General features: G+C 42.8%; 1 protein-coding gene across 5 annotated transcripts; it reads left to right on the plus strand.

Moving 5' to 3' along the window:
- The first annotated feature begins 1000 nt into the window (after window positions 1-1000).
- On the plus strand, window positions 1001-16507 carry PLEK2 (pleckstrin 2). Of its 5 annotated transcripts, none has more exons than XM_061380188.1 (9): window positions 1001-1423; window positions 8908-9024; window positions 9973-10154; window positions 10896-10987; window positions 11321-11508; window positions 12016-12117; window positions 13126-13209; window positions 14365-14443; window positions 15459-16507. In XM_061380188.1, exons 1-9 carry the CDS (start codon window positions 1418-1420, stop codon window positions 15584-15586), a joined length of 978 nt encoding a protein of 325 aa, XP_061236172.1. In that variant the 5' UTR covers window positions 1001-1417; the 3' UTR covers window positions 15587-16507. The 5 variants fall into 5 exon arrangements, with proteins under 5 accessions (XP_061236172.1, XP_061236171.1, XP_061236170.1 ...); XM_061380187.1 differs by having other exon boundaries at window positions 1003-1423; window positions 8860-9024; XM_061380186.1 differs by lacking the exon at window positions 1001-1423 and adding an exon at window positions 3992-4409 and having other exon boundaries at window positions 8860-9024.
- The last annotated feature ends 6 nt before the right edge of the window (window positions 16508-16513 follow it).

The raw sequence follows: 16513 nt of genomic DNA on the forward strand, positions 1-16513 counted from the left end.
TCTTTGTCTGTGAGAATGGGTAGGTGGAAGGAGGTTGTTTTTGTAAACCAGAAAGGAACCTTTCCAGTTGCCACGTTTTTAAATACATGTTTTTTTATCATTGTGTCGCACATCGCCCATCCCATTTTTTTCTTAGTATTTTGTGCTGCTAAAGGAAAAATGCATGGAAAATGAGCCTTAACTAGGAATCCTTACTACTGACACAGTACAAACAGTATCATTGCTCTATTGCGTTGCTACAAAAGGCATTCATAAAGGGTATATGCATTGCAATTCATGCTCGATTGTTAGGGTTGGCTACTGTCATGGTTTAAGCCCAGCCAGCAGTCCAGAACCACACAGCTGTTAGCTCACACACCCTTTCCTAACCCCTTGCTCCTGGAGGGATGGGAGGAGAATCGAAAGAATGTAAGTCCCATGTGTTGAGATAAGAACAGTCCAGTAACTAAGGTATAACAGAAACCACTACTGCTACCACCAATAATAATAATGATAAGGGAAATAACAAGGGAAGAAAATACAACTGCTCACCACCCACCGACCAATACCCAGCCCAACTGAGCAGTGATCTAACCCTTCCAGGTAACTGCCCCCAGTTTATATACTGGGCATGGTGTGCTGTGGTATGGAATACCTCTTTGGTTAGTTTGGGTCAGGTGTCCTGTCTCTGCTTCCTCCTGGCTTCCCCTTCTCCCTGGCAGAGCATGAGACTCAGAAAGTCCTTGGTCAGAGTAAACATTACTGAGCAGCAACTGAAAACATCGGTGTTATCGGCGCTTCTCCCAGGCTGCAAGTCAGAAACACAGCAGTGCTCCAGCTACTAAGGAGGAAAATGACTGCTACTGCTGAACCCAGAACAGCTACGTGTAAACTCTGATAGTAATGCAAAGCCAAGAAGGTTAAATTTATTTACAAAATGTAAGAAAATACCCAGATGTGTCACAACAAAATGAAGAAATAATATACGTTTATGGTTATTTTCTCAAAGCATTGCCTTTTCAGAAGCTGCTTATGACAGTCTTGTCCTGGCTTGAAATTGTGATAATGTCAGTTTCCTGTTTGAACAGCTCTTCCACCTCTGCCCATTCACTAGAAGTGGTTTGGATTCCATTAAACACAGTATGTGAATGCTCAGATTGAAGAACAAAGCGTTTGAAAACTTAGTCACCATGTGATCTCTATGCCAAAGTAATGCTGTAAAGGAAAGCACTGAAAACTGAGCCACGCCTGCTATTTCCTTGGAGTGCTATCAAGATGTTCAGATTAGTATAATCTCCATAGATGTTATGTTACACAGTGTTTTGGTGTGTTACCAGGTGAGGGTTGTTTCTGTCAGTAACTTAGGACAAGGTTTGCTGAACTTTTTTGAAAGTTTGCTGAACAGTGGTTTCATGAGCTTTTCTAATTGGAGCTCGGCATGCTGGTGAACACAGTTCTGTGTCAATTTTGAGTGCCTGAAAAAAGGACCAAAACGGTGAGGAGAGTAACAAAGCAGCTGAAGATAAATGCATGTCAGTCACTTGTTACCCTGGCAGATAAAATCAGGCTCTCCTGTTGCCTGAACACATTCTAACCAAGAAGCTTAAATGATGCAAGACATCTTAGTGGATATTTCTCATGAGTTGCCATAAGTGGAAGGAGGAGGTCTAAGGTGACTGCTTTTGAGGAGGTGTAAGGGAGCACTGAACCTGTGAAGCTCATGCTGGGCCTCAGCTGTGCTGCATCTGTTGCTGTAGCCCATGACTTAAGGAACTTCAGAAGTTGCTGAGGTGATACCTTCTATCTCAACCAGTCTATTTGGTATGTGTGGAACTGCATTTGCTCACCAGTTGCTTAAAATAAGGGTTGTGGATTTTGCATGAATGCCTTTGCTGAAGCAAGGTAGTATATTCCTGCTGTTCATTAGAAACTGTGCTATTTACTCAATTATAATTGCAAGGCCAAAATTTCCACTAGCACTCAAGTAGTCAACTGAAGGGAAAGGTAGAGGAGTATTTGTGGACAGGGCTTGGCCTGATGTATTAATTGTAAGGATCTCAGTATGATTTTCATATCCCAAATGAATTTTGTAAGATTGGCAGCTTGGAAACAGTTTTACTTATAACTTCTGATAAGGTCTCATTAATACAAAAAAAAACCCCAACCAACCAGGGGTAGCAGCTCAGGCCAGGCACACAGTCTGGTAACACACAGCCCTGTAGTCTGTTCCTGGTGATTGCTGCTAAAAAAGGGGTGCCCTGCTTTCTTGGGGCTGTTGTGATCTGTCAGGCTTTTAATCCAGTGACAATTCCTTGCTGTTTTCTTTCCAATTCTGGCGCTCAGATGGTTTTTTAGATGTAGTGGAGCTGGCATGTTGTTCTTTATAGAGGAATCTGCATTCAGTATTGAATTTTTAATAGCGTCTTGTTCCAGTCTAGACAGTTAAACAACTGTTTTCAAACAGTGCCACCTTTCTACGTGTCCTGCTGTCACATCAGAATTCTTTTGAACACTTGCCAGCTTTCATTTTCATCTAGAAATACTTTGTCATTCCTCATTTTGGTGTGGTTTCTTTTCATCTTTTTTCATCCCTAATCCTACACCAGAGGGCAAAATCTTAAGAAACCGCTTTGAAAAAGCTGAGTATATGTAATCCCCCATGTGACACAACGATACATGATGGTCTTTGCAGAGCATGGGATGGGGTTGTCCTGTGGGCAGGTTCTCTTCATCAGCTGTTCATGGCTTCCTGAGGACTCCCTGGACCTGGAGGTACCAGCAGTGTCTGTCAGATCACCCAGCTGAAACAGTGCACTTGGGAGCTGGCTACTCCTGTCCTTCCCTCTAACCATGAATACTGTCCTGCGGTCCTAAAGACTGCAGCTGTCTCTTCCAGGCCATCCCTAAAATCCTAAGATCCTAAAGCATATATAGTATTTTGGAGACACTTTGAATGGAAGAAAACATCAAGCACTCAGCTGTGCTCTTTTATTAAAACACTGCACTGATGTGTGGGAAGCATTCTAAAATGGATCTGATGAACCAGATACTCCCTTCAGTGAGTTTCCAGTCCCACAGAAGACTTGATACAGATCTAGGTTTATACAGGTGGAAACGTCCTTTTCCACCAGAAGACTTCAATACCAGAACTTGCCTTCCCAGCACATGTGCGGAAACGGCAGCCCAGATCTACTGACTAATTTTTCACTATATGACCCTGAAAGATCTGTATTTACTCAGGCTCAGGGAGCAGAATAGGGGCAGTTTGTTAGCCATGACTGAGATATGTTAGCCATGATACAGAATGAGACAAGGGAAAGGGGGTGTGTGTATAGTAAATATCCAAAGAATTGAAGAAATACTTTGAGGTATTGAAGAAAGTGAAGGCTCTAGATTATAAGAAGTAGTTGATACAAAACTTTTTGCTTAATGAGCAGCTACAGCAGCATTTGCTTCACCTTTCACCAGCAGTTTGACAATAAAACTCTTTGTTGTTAATGGTAACTTTCCCAAGATCCACCTGCAGGGTTGCGGGTGGTCTGCACGCTGAGAAAAAGCTCACTAGGATCTCGGGTGAGGACTGGTTGTGGTGCAATGCTGAGATCACTGTCTGCGCCAGAGCACCCTGCAAGCTTCTACCTGTCCTCACTAGCACAAAATTATCTCACCCACCTCGTTATAAATTGCCTGCAGTAACAAGCTTGAACAATGTGAAGTCAAACCTCAAATACCAAATGGGGGAACACTGTATTCCTGGAGCCGGCTGTATAAAGATTGCATGTCCAGTCCATGTAGCAATAATGTCTCTTGTGTACCTAGACTAAAGTTTTCTTCTTTTTTTCTCAAGTTAAATTCTGATATAGAGAACAGTGAGCTGAAATTAATATTCTTTTTTCCTGCTGACTGCATTGGGTTTTTTCCTAAGACTCTGCTTCTGAGTACAGCTTTTTATTTATACGTATACTTAATGTATTTGCACCAGGACAGAGATTATTTTTTAAATTGAAAGAAATACACTCAGTTCTTTTTCTGCTTTATTTTTTAAGGCCACAATAATATATAAAATATATAAATGGAAAATTTGTATGTTTGAAAATACTACGTACCTACTGCAAAAAAATACTCCTCTAGGTGTTCTGTTAAACTTACAGTACTTAACTAGGTGGACTGAAGAACAAACATAACTGGGATATGACTTATGCAGCCGGTTGTCTCGTGACTGCCTGCTTTCTCCAAAGTGGTGAAGGGAGTACAGTGGGAGCTACACAGGTAACTTCCACCTGGGATGGCTGCTTTTGAAGTCTGGGCAAGCATGCTTTCTCTTTATACAGCAGTCGATTTCTTGAGCTTCAAGTAGTGTTCAGTCACCCACTGTCTTTCTCATGATCTCTGCAGGACTGTTCTCTGGGTTGTCTCCAGTACATTGTCAGGTTTGGATTCTTCAGTGCCTTGTTATTCCTTACTAAAAGTGATAAAAAATAAAATTATTAGTTCGTTCTTTTCCTTGGTACATGAAAGCAGTAATTAGATCTGGTGTGCAAAGACCACTTTTTGGGTCACAAAGACCACATTTGAGTCACTTTATCTTGCTGAACTCTGACCTCTTTTTACATAGCAACGAGTGCTTTGTTTATTTGTTACCATCTACATCATGTTTCTTATCACAGCCGCTAGCTCTGCCCACACGTATCACCTAGATTTTGATACAAGTCAGGGAATGCTAACATTACAGTGAAGACTGTTACTCCTGCACAGTTGGTATTGATTTCTTGAAATATCAATAAATCATCAATACTGGTTTATTTCATCGGGACAAGATCTGCTAGATCTGTCAGACAGGTTTATCATGGCCAAAGTCTTGAAAAACGCAATGAATAGCTACACCCGTATTCCGACAAACAAAAGGCACTCTGTTTCAGAGGTGCCCAGGAGTTGCAAGAGGTCACTGCATGGTGTTCATTGATCAGACTGCTTTACAAAAAGCCTGAATAGTTGCTTCGGTAGCGATTTAAGGTGTTAACTTGGGAATCTTAGGGTTTGTGCCCAGAGGTCACTGGAAGCAGAGTGGTGCTTTAGAACTTGTAAAATGAATTTCTAGTAAATAAAAATTAAGGTTTGTAAAAGTCTCCCTGTAATCATAATATTCTATGTGTTACATTTAAGGTGTTCTGTAGGACCCTATGAGGATAAATTTATAAGATGAGAAATTTTAAGAGGTAGACTTGATTAGTCTGAAGTTTTCAGACATGTGATTTTAAGATTCTGCTTCTCCTTCCCATGCAATACCTGGTTTGTCATCATGTGGCTACTTACATTGGCCAACTCACTCAGTGGTGGGGTTTGGTATACTGAAGTCTGAAATTCCGAGATCCTTTTTAGACTTTCCTTTGTTTCACTTCCCAGAGGGCAGGTAATGTGTCAGAGCCAGCTCCCTGTTTAACTGATGTCTCATAGGTAGGAAGAGAGGGAGAAAAAAAAACAGGGAAGGGAGACTGCGTCATATTGGAGGAGGAGGGTAGCAAAGAAAAATGAGCTTTCTTAAACAAATCGCATGCAGAGGGACACGTTGCCAGGGCTTGGGCACTTCTCGGCAGGGGCTCGGCTCTCTTCCCTGCTGGCCACGATGCAGGAAGCAGCAGGAGTGCTGAAGGAGGGCTTCCTCGTCAAACGGGTGAGTGTATCCATCCCTCTCCGTGGAGATCTGCTCCAGCGTGGAAGCAGCCCCTGAGCAGGAACTGGGTTGAGCTAGGGCTCGTGGCAACGCAGCCACTGGGTATGAGGGGCTCCTGCCTGCTCCTGGGAAAGGAGATCCTTCAGGCCTGTGCAGGTGCCTGCTGGGGGAGCTGCACGAACTGCAGGTGCTCACTAACTTCCCTCGAGTTTACCTGTATTGGCCCTGTATTTACTCAGGGGAAAGTGAATTAGCCATCAACATTACTCAGGTATCAGAATGCCATTGTGTCCGTACCTCTGTAAGGGGCACATAAAAAACTACCAGCAAATGGCTACAGGGCAGCAGTGGAAGTGGCCACGGGAGGATGGAGACAGGGAAGGTGTTTGTGCCTTCTTTAGTGACCCAGCTGAGCCGTGTTTCCCATTTCATGTGAGGCGATGGAGAACAGGCTATTCTGTTTGCAGGGGATCAGAGCAATGGAAACATAGAAGTGTGTTTGAAATAACTTCTTTTTACCACGCCCCTCAAACTGCACTGTAAGAAAATTTTAGCCAAAAGCATGGAGAAAAGAGCTGAAAGATGGTGTCACACGTTTCAGACTTTCCAGTGCTTCTCCCTGCAGGACCAACTCAGTCACAGCTGGGACACAAGAAGGCGATTTAACAAGCAGCGCAAGTTGCTTTTAGTACCAAGAACCTGTTTCAACGACTAATATGGTCCTTGATTGCACGCCAAAAATGTGATCAGTTCAAAGCTTTGCCACGCCTCAGGAAATGCTTTTCTACAGTACGTGGCAGTGCTTCTGGTGCTGACATGAAGGTAATCCTGGTCAGGAACCCTTCTGGCAGCGGTGGCCAGCCACCAGCCATGTGAAGCCATGCTATATACAGAGAAGGGCTGCACAGCACAAGCTATTCCTCATCAACCCTTGTGCAGTGAGGACAGAGCAGTCCCAGCTCCTGGTCTCTTCTCTGGGCCATGGTTGTATTTTGTGGCTCTTAAGTGACCCCTGAATTCAAGATGGGAAGCCAAGGCACCAAGTGTGTGAGAGGAATAAGTTGTTGGCAGTACACTGAGCTGTAACTGCCCACAGCCTGTACAACATCACCGAGACACAGTTTGATAGGAAGGAGACCACAGAGAAAATGACAAAAGGGAACTGGGGAAGAGGGGGACAAAAGATCCTTAGGAAAAAAAATGAGGAAGGTGATAGCGGAATAGACTTCACAACTCGTTGAAGTTGTGAAGTAGGTATGCTTTATTCAGCTGAAGGCACACGGGGGATTGGTCCTCCAAAAGGCATGCGCACCTCAGTGCCGTTTTCCTTCTACATTTATCCTGTAAAGTCGTACATATGTATTAGGTTGCATAATACGCCTATACATATTCATATTCTACCCCCCCCCCCCTCCGCTTTGTATTATAATGAGCTAAAAGGCTCTCCACACATGCGCAGTGCCTCCTGATGGTCTTGGGCAGGGGTCTTCAGATGAAGTAAGTAGTCTTCCTCTTGTGGGTATGGGTCTTCAAGATGAAGTAAACGAGTCTTCCTCAGGCTTGAACTTTTTACCTCTGGTCCTCACGCATGCTCTTTAGGAGCTGGATGGGTCTGGTCTATGTCCAATTGATTTAATGTGCTATTCTCCTACTAGGAGGTTCTGTCCTGGTACTGTCTGCTAAGGCATCTGCTGAGCTTGTCAAACAAGCTATAACTTAAGCAGTACCCCCTTGTACAACCCCCCTGTACATTTTGTCTAACCTCCTTGTACAACCCCCCTGTACACAATAGGCCACATTAGTTTCAGAAGGGGAGGGATCAGGTAAAGGAAAACAGAGATATCTTAAGAAGAGAGCAGAAGCAGGGAGATTATCTAAATGCATTATAAATGTCTGGATTACATATTGTAATGTATTACAAAGAAAATGTGTGGAAGTCAGGTAAAGGTAAAGGAAAAAAGGTAAGGCAATCTCCTGAAAAAGGGAGGTCCCCATAAAGGAAATCAAAGAGCCATAGCAAAGAACATACCCTCAGGAAAAATGGCCATGGGACTTTACAACAGGTGAAAAACAAAAACCCAGACCACTGAAGAATGCAAAGTGAAGGGGAGAACAAATCCAAGTTAGATAAATTGTACTTAGTATAGACTAAAAGGCATCAGGCAGAAAGTGCTCTGGATTTTATAGGCTCTTTACCCCACCTTTTCTTGGAAATTGTTGGGGTTCCCCTTTACTCATAGAGAATTAATGAGCTTTGACCCCTGCCACAACTGGACTTCACATGTTCCCTTCTTCTAGCTATGCCCACCCTCTCTCAGGTCTGAGCTTCCTCTGCCCAGCGGTTCGCCGGCTTGCTGCAGTGCTCCACAGCCTGCAGAAACACAAGTCAGCCTCTCACCCCAGGAAGCTGGACCTGACACTTCCAGACAGGACTGAGCCTGTTGGTGTTAGCCCTCTCTGGGTTTGCTCTCCTGTACTGGCAAACTGAAGAGAGCCAGGAGCTGTTTGCAGAGGGGAAAGAAGGGATTTTGTCTGTATTCTGACAACCCAGGAGGCATCTGACAGCAGCCTTCATTTGGTCTTTTGTCATTGAAAAGTATGTCTCCTTTACTGAAACGGTAACACAGGGAATGGTCTAGCCCTGGAGACTGGAGCAGGTAGGGTAGAAATAAATCACTTATTAGCAGTTAGATGGGATGTAAGGAAAAGCCAATTCACCCAGGAAGGTGCTCTCAAAACCACCTGGCACCTACAGCCACATCTCAATGACAGAAAACAAAACACATCAAACACCACCCAGGGTCTCTGGAGATGAGAAGTTTGTCTCCAAAAGCCCTCACACGTTTCAGATTTACCCTATTCCTGCCTGGTGCTGTCAGTGGGCAGGTATGCTCCTAAATAACAGCTCTTTGGGATGATTCATGTGAGCTTCTGCAAGAAACAGCTCTTGCCAGAAAAGAAGATGTTCTTGCTGGAGAAACAGAAAAGCATCTTTCTATTGCTCCATGATTTTATAGTGATGGAGCTGTGCTGCTTTGTTACTAAAAATGTGTATTTATTTCAGGGAGAACAGGACTCATGCTGATTTCTTGTTACTTTTCGTACAGTTTCCTACTTTTTTATGGTATTTTCATCTCCCCCAAAAAAGGAAAATATGGTAATTTCTCAATGCTTGTGTTAAAGTTAGCTATGTGATTCTTCCCCTCTAGGGACACATTGTCCGTAACTGGAAAGTGAGATGGTTCGTTCTGCTTCAGGATAAGCTGCTGTATTACAAAATTGAAGGAGGCAAAAAGGAACCTTCTCCAAAGGGCAGGATCCTTTTAGATGGCTGCACTATTACTTGTCCATGCCTGGAATACGAAAACAGACCGGTAGGAGTGGAAAAATGTATCCCTTCTCAGTGGCACTCACTTTCTAACTTCTCCATAGAATTTTCCTCTCTTTCTGACTTCTTTGATTATTGCAACCATATCACTGGGGTGTTTCCAGAATTAAGCCCAGCCAAAAGCAAGCTGCCGTTAGCAATGCAACCAGGACAAGCAATGAGTTCCCCAATTGTGTCTTTGCTGTTCTCTGTGCCCAAACCTGAGTCACAGACATTAACAAGAAACAACCCCACCCCCCCACACACATAGTGGTAAGAATAAATTCAAATTCATCAGCCCAGCAGTGTGTGGAGAAAGGACATGGACAGGTCAACAAAATCTGAGGAGGATGGGAAAAAAAGGAGTTTTGTGCGAGAGGGAAATATTTAATCTATGGTGGTTGCCTTAAACCCTGGCTGTGTCTATGGGATGCTCCCAGGCATCCAGGAGAGACTGCTTTTTCCTTCCCCAACTTGACATTGCTGCTGTGGAGTTTCCAGCAAGAGGGTTCCGGAAGGGAAGCTCCTCCTGTGCTGCTCCCCTCACCCATGGGTAGCAGCAATGCAGCCTTCCTCTGAGGGGGGACAGAAGGGAAACAACTCTGGAAGTTACTGGCTATTTCAGTACTTCTCATAGCAGAAAGAGCCTAGTGAGAGTTCACAGTTGTAGAGAAACTGGAGATCTGGACCTGAAAAGCTCCACAGTCAACAGCACAATCCTGTGTAATGCAGCATCTGGGTGGTCTGTTCTCTTGTAAGTACCACAGGCTCCATGCATGCAAACTATGCTTGGAACTGAAAACATAGGAATCTGTGTTGCGCCCATCATCCTTGTAGCCAAGAGTTGCTCTCTACTGCTCAGGTGGGATGGCACATCAGACCTATTTGTGTCACTTAATGCACGTGGAGGACAATAGCTAAATGATGTTATTGCTTTGCACTTCTGTCTCCACAGCTGCTCATCAAGCTAAAGACAAAAACCAATACAGACTATTTCCTTGAATGTTGCTCCAGGGAGGAGCGAGACTCTTGGGCTTTGGACATCACAGGAGCTATTCATGCTGGTCACCCAGTACAGGTACAAGAGCTTCACAGAATGAAGAACTCTTTTAAACTACTAGAGAATATCAGCCTCCAGTAAGTGTATATGGTTTATTCTTCTGCCGTTGCTGTAGTTTGCAAAACACCCATGCCAATGTATGGAGAGGGTCAACGGAAGCTCCTCTCTGCACAGATTCCTTCCTGTGTGGCCAAGAGCCTCTAAACTGGTTGCTCTGCCCTAGGTTTGCATATACTCTTGCCAGAGCATGGGAATGCACTTCTCCCAACTGTTACTTTTGGGACTATTTGGCTTCTGCACAGACATCTCACTGCTGGCTTGAAGACCTTCCTAGTCAGCTACAAAGGTTCTCACTGGGGAGATGTATTATCTCAGAAGATGTAATACCAGGGAAGGACTAAATGATGACATTGTTCATGCTATGCTGGTGAGCTTTCAAAGCTGGTAGCTGATATCCAGAGTAGGATTTTTAGGGTGCATCATGTTAAACAAGAGAAAACAGAGAACTGGCTAAGAAATAGAAAGATGACACAAATTTGGTTTATGTTGAAAACGTAAATGGAGGTTGACTATAGCTCAGTTTGAAATGCTTTAAATTGAAAGTTACTTCATGAGGCAACTTGTTTAGTGCTGCTATTGGGAGAATAAAGTTTTCCTATATTGTACTTAGGACAAAACTTCTGGGTGTATACCTAGGCTCCTGTCCTTCCATCTTTGTGTTGGTAATTGGGAGGACATCCAAGGCACTGACAGAAGTATGTGGCAATTTCTGCCTGTTTTTTTATTCTACTAACTTTGTCCTTTGCTCTCCTTTGCAGCCACATAGTGGAGAGAATGTGTGACAGCAGTACCGGAATTAAGCTAACCCGCAACTTGCAACAAGGCAACAGATACAAAGAGACTTTCACAGGTGCACCTACTGCAGGCAAAGAGCTTCCTCACATCTAACACACTACATTGCAAAGACAAGGGAGCTACTGTACTACCTGCATAGTGGAATGAGTTGTGGTCCAATGGAAAGTAATGGTACAACCAAGCTTTCCAACACCTTTCTCTCATGCTTTTTTGGATATATGGAAGCACACAAGACCCCAAACTTTCAGTCAGCCTTGCACTTCATTGACAGTCTTTGTGATAGTGCCAAAATACTTCAGCAAATGAAGACCTGTGTAGCAGTAGGCCATTTGTCTCATTTTGGAAGAGTACACTGCCTTGGGTATGAGAACTGCCTTTCTCCCTGCAGGTTCTGCCCTGGTGGACTGGCTCATCTCCAACAGCTTTGCTGTGTCACGATTCGAGGCCATCACCTTGGCATCCATGCTGATGGAGGAGAACTTCATCAAGCCTGTGGGAGCACGCAGCACTGAGGCCACACGCTTCAGCGACCTCTCTGAGCAGTTTCTTGATGACTCTACTGCACTGTACATATTTGTAAGTGATGCAGCTGCCCACAGAAGCACCTCTTCATCACGTGCTTGATTTGGGCAGTGGTAAAGGGGGGACACACAGTGTGCAAACAAAGGCAGAACATGCAGGCTGTGAAACCAAACAGAGAAGGAGCAGCTCCAGGCTTTTAGGAGCACCAACACATGCACTTTTGCTGGAGACAAATAGCTGCATGGGTATGGAGGGATCTACAGATTACATACTTGGGCAATAAAAGGGCTGTGTCCCTTGAGTGCAGTGCTGTCTCTGCATTTAACAGAGGCTGTAGTTATGCTAACACTGAAGGCCACAGTGCATGCGTGGGCTTTACAGCTGTAATTTGTTGCTTGTAAATCTTGGAGCTACAAAGCTGAGCAGCAGGGCTACAGTGTAGAATTTACTGAAGATATATAAACTAAAAGCAGGTCAAAGAAAATAAAATGCAGAACTTTGTACTTAAAAGTATGCTTAGATTCAACAGAGAAGTGGAACTGTCTTTTCTGTATTTTGCAGGCTGAGAGCAGTAAGAAAAATATCAGTCCCAAAGAAGAGCTACAATTTAATATCTCTGAATTAAGCGGCACCATTGTGAAGCAAGGATTCTTAGTGAAACAGGTAAATACCATCTTTGAACCTTCACTGGGAAACAAGAAAAATTACAGCTCCTAGGGCTTCCTAGAGGATAGACGTGATTTATACAAGCATGGCTGGACAGTTGTGGCCAGCAGAGCTAATTTGCCTGTCAGTAATACTATCACAGCTCATGTGGTGAAAAATGTTTAGTTGTAAAGGAATGAGCTATAGAACTTGCTGCTCAAGCAGGATTAATTGGATATTCTGTATATATTGAGTCCATACTGAAAAGTATAAAATAGTATCAAAAGCAAAAGTCCCACACAAAGTCCAAACGCCACCGGAGGCGTTATATGCACTTCCAAGCAGAAGCTTTGTTCCTCTGGTCAAACCTGTCCCATCCAGGTCATGTGAGTAGCTATGGAATTCTGCTGGCGACAGACAAATTTCAAAGCTGAGTAGACTGACTTTTACATGAAGTGGACATTTACCTCTGTGACAGTCACTCATGTACACATGGATCTCTGGTAGTAGTGAGACCTGTTTTCTTTGGCCACAAGAAAGTCCTCTTTACAGGATCCTACCTCTAGGCTTCAAGACTTGATTTTCAGCCCTTGCTATGAACAAGACAAGGATCAGTCATGCTGTTTCAAAGCATAACGCAGCCACCTGCAGAGAGAAACCTACATGCTCCACTACTCTGGAGCTTTGTATCATGAGCTGTGATTTTAGTGTTGTGAAAACTGGATTATCAGATACATTTAATCTGAAATAAAGAGAAGGAATCAGGGATATAATCTCTTGGTCCTGTCACTCTGTTTTCTTGGTTCTTAGCACAAGGAAGGGAGAGAGGAAGGAATTATCAATGTATGAAGAAGGATGTTAAGCAGAAAATCCTGGGAGTTACCAAGATGTCAGAAAAGATTTTTCTCTGTTGGCTCCAAAACCTCTTATTTTCAGTACCCATTTAGGTGTCCCCTACAGCCTGCAGGGAAATGGTCATTTCAGGGGATATTTACTGTTGGTAACTTTAATTCTTCTGTTTTGCAGGGGCACAAGAGGAAAAACTGGAAGGTGAGGAGATTTGTTTTGAGAGCTGATCCTGCTTTTTTGCACTACTATGACCCTACTAAGGTAGGTGAGTGGGGATTTGCTACCCCTAGAAATCCTCTTACAGACCTGAACGTTATAATGAAAATACAATCATGCTGTAGATGTTTTTCGTACTCAAATATCCTTCTGGGTTCCTCTATCCATTTCCTGGGGATTAAGACCTCTCTTGCCTTACCCTGGGAGATTGTCCTTGTAGGATTTTCTATCCGTATATCTTCCATCCTGTCTTTCCCCAGTGAGACTCCTTTTCCTTAGCCAAGTCTTCTTGGGATTTGTCTTCTGCTGTACCTACACAGTCTGGGACTTCTTCCTGGGATTCTTCCTGGGCTGTGATCTTTCTGGGTTGACATCCCACCACTTGAGGGTCATACTGCTACTGTGATTTTTCATGATTTTATTCCAACATTGGGGAGGGTCTTCTTGATGCCAAAGTATCTATAGGCATTACAGCTACTCAGTTTTAAACTTGCTCAGAGAATAGTAGCATTTCTCTTAATGGATTTAATAATCAGTGTGGGCAACCCAGAAGGATATATGGATCCATCCACCCCAGGTGTATAGGGTATCCCAAAGGCTAACACGTTGCTAAAAGAACATGTATAGAAATGCTTTATGTGACTTTTTAAGGAAAACACAAACACCGTAACAGTGAAAAGAGCTTATGGAGCAGGTTCATTTTCTGTTGCCTGTTTCTTTGTGGGTTTTTTTTTTTTTTTTTACACTGCAACTCACCCTTGTAATGTCATAAACTCAACTGCAGAATCTGAAGATCAGACAAGGGCACCAGCCTCCTAGAGAAAACAGTCAGATTTTTCCCATATATTTTTTCCCATATGTTTTCCCCTATGTTCTCAGTGAAAAGCAGTAGAAATATATATTTTAATATGGATTGTTACTGATAAGACTATATTAGGTTTAGAATGTGATTGTTATCCTACCCATGTGTTTAATAGATCTCCACCATTCCCAGATACATCAGGCAAACATCTAAGACTGAAAAAACATATTAATGCATTTTATTACATGTCCTAATTGACTTCTCTTATAATATGGATGTTTTGTACCTGGAAAGACTGGTATTACATCTCCATCTTCATAAAATTAATTGATGTGCTCTTGGAAATAATTCTAATGATGATATTTTCCCAATAAGCCTCATTTCCTTTTCCTTTGCAGGAAGAAAACAGGCCAGTAGGTGGATTTTCTCTTCGTGGCTGTCTTGTCTCAGCTCTGGAGGATAATGGAGTCCCAGCAGGTAAGCATGAGTCTCTAAACGTTCATACATACATATTTTTGCCATAGCAATGCAGTGTTTAGGTGTGGGTTTGTGTGCAGCTGTCTGTATGCACAAGTGGGCTGGCTCCCCCTTCCCCTTTGCAAGCGGGGAAAGAGGCACATCATAAAAAATCCCCATACTGCTTGGTTGTCCACACCAGGAGGGCCTTTTTTTAGGGTTATTTCCACTTATCTTGGGTGTTCCCCTTCTTAAGGACTTTTCTCAGTCAGATGACCTTTGAGACAGTCCTAAAACACTCATTAATATTCCAGAATTAACAAAGAGGAAACAGTTTCTTTTTGGATGTTAATTCAGTCTTGAGTCATCCCCTGATGCCATCCCTTTTCTGTGTTCTCTCTACTTATGCTATTACCTTTTCCTTTTCAATCTGCTATAACCCAAATGTAAGAGAAACCTAAAGAAACCAATACAAAAACCAGTTCTGCTAGTAAATATGCTTAGCTTAGGCATTTGTCCAGAGCTTTACCCTCACAGATAAGAGTTTCTGCTGTTAAAGCAATTTATTTTATGACAGTAAGCACAATGTGTGGATCTTAATTACGAAACATCTTTCTAAAGACAAAATACAGGGTCTGAAAAATGTGAGGTGCAGGGGGAAAGGGGAAAAGAACAATAGAGCCCATTGCTAACAAGAACCCGAAGTTGGGCATAAGCAAATCTTATCTACTACTGCACAAACTGGTCAGGAGTTCATCCCTCCATGGCATAACTCAAGTAAGATTCTCCATTTAAACAGTGGCTATTTTATATGTGATGCATAGTGAACAGTAGTTCAAACAGTCTATGTGAGGGGTGTCTGTACTGTATCTTCATTTTGCAGAAGGGAAATCAAAGACACAAGAGCTATCTGTAATGAAATGGAAAGGTCTGATATTCTAATTCACTAACTTAAGTCTTCCTTATGAAGCTTCACATTCACCACAAAGCATTTCTCTGTGCAGCTTCCTGATTTGCCATATTTTTTTCTCTGCAGGAGTGAAGGGCAATGTGCAAGGCAATCTCTTCAAAATCATCACAAAAAATGACATTCATTATTACATCCAGGCCAGCTCCAAGGCAGAGCGAGCACAGTGGATTGAGGCAATCAAACCACTGACATGAGTAAGGTGGAATCCATGCCAAATGACGAGTCACATCTGTGACCAAGTTTCCTGCTTTCATTGTCTGTGACTGTTGTTTTGCTCTTAGATAGTCTATTCTTGTTACTTGTATCTCCATAGCACCCATCAATTCCTGACAGACCAGCATCTTAGGTGCCTAGGAGTCATGCAGATCCAGAGTAATTCGCCACCAAGAACTTAACCATCTAACAAAAGACAACAAGTGGATACAGGCACCTGTTGCTTTACAAAGAAACAATGAGATACAATATTCCAAGGTGGAAGAAAATAATTACTTTTGTACAAGTATTCAGTCTATATTTGACAGATTCAGGTTGTGCTTTATCCTAAAGCAGAAATGCCTTGTTCCTTTCCCCTTTATAAAGGGGTTTATAAACTTAATTAGTTAAGACTGACTGAATCAAAGTCATGGAAGGTCCTGGTGTCTAAGGCTGCCTTTCTTGGTATACACAAGAGCCTTGTGCTAAGCCACAGTCCAGCTGCTAGGATAATCACTAATGCAAAACATACAAAGTGTCTGTCCATCTGTCTGCTCTACCATTTGGTTCTCTGTTAGGTTGGAAAAGACCAAAGGATCTTCCTCTCCAGTATATAAATTATTCTTGTGCTGGTAATGGCCCGCAGCAGTACAGGATCCTGAGTATCAAACCAGACCAGTGGAAGTTATTCCAGACAAATGCCTTTGCTGAAGATACTGGATAAAACCACCCAGCCATAGAAATGAGACTTTTCCTCCTGATTATGACAGTAAATTCATTTATGTGGAACACCATTGGGACTAAGAGCTCCAATAGCAGTTATGACTATTGCTTTTTTTTATTTCAAGTCATTAAATCTTCCATTATTTGTCTGCTAATCTTGACTTTGGTATCATAACATTTTTTTTAAAAAGGTCAGTGCATTTGAA

Source organism: Neopsephotus bourkii, unplaced genomic scaffold, assembly GCF_033783945.1.
Source record: "Neopsephotus bourkii isolate Nb327-2 ecotype Australia unplaced genomic scaffold, CSIRO-AGI_Nbou_v1 NB_1792, whole genome shotgun sequence".
Lineage (NCBI taxonomy): Eukaryota > Metazoa > Chordata > Aves > Psittaciformes > Psittacidae > Neopsephotus > Neopsephotus bourkii.

Excerpts from the sequence above, each read along its gene's own strand:
- PLEK2 (XM_061380184.1), top strand. The coding sequence starts at position 5,531 with ATGCAGAGGGACACGTTGCCAGGGCTTGGGCACTTCTCGGCAGGGGCT. Across the intron at positions 9,025-9,972 it reads TGGAATACGAAAACAGACCG|CTGCTCATCAAGCTAAAGAC; the intron begins GTAGGAGTGGAA and ends CTGTCTCCACAG. Across the intron at positions 10,988-11,320 it reads ATACAAAGAGACTTTCACAG|GTTCTGCCCTGGTGGACTGG; the intron begins GTGCACCTACTG and ends TTCTCCCTGCAG.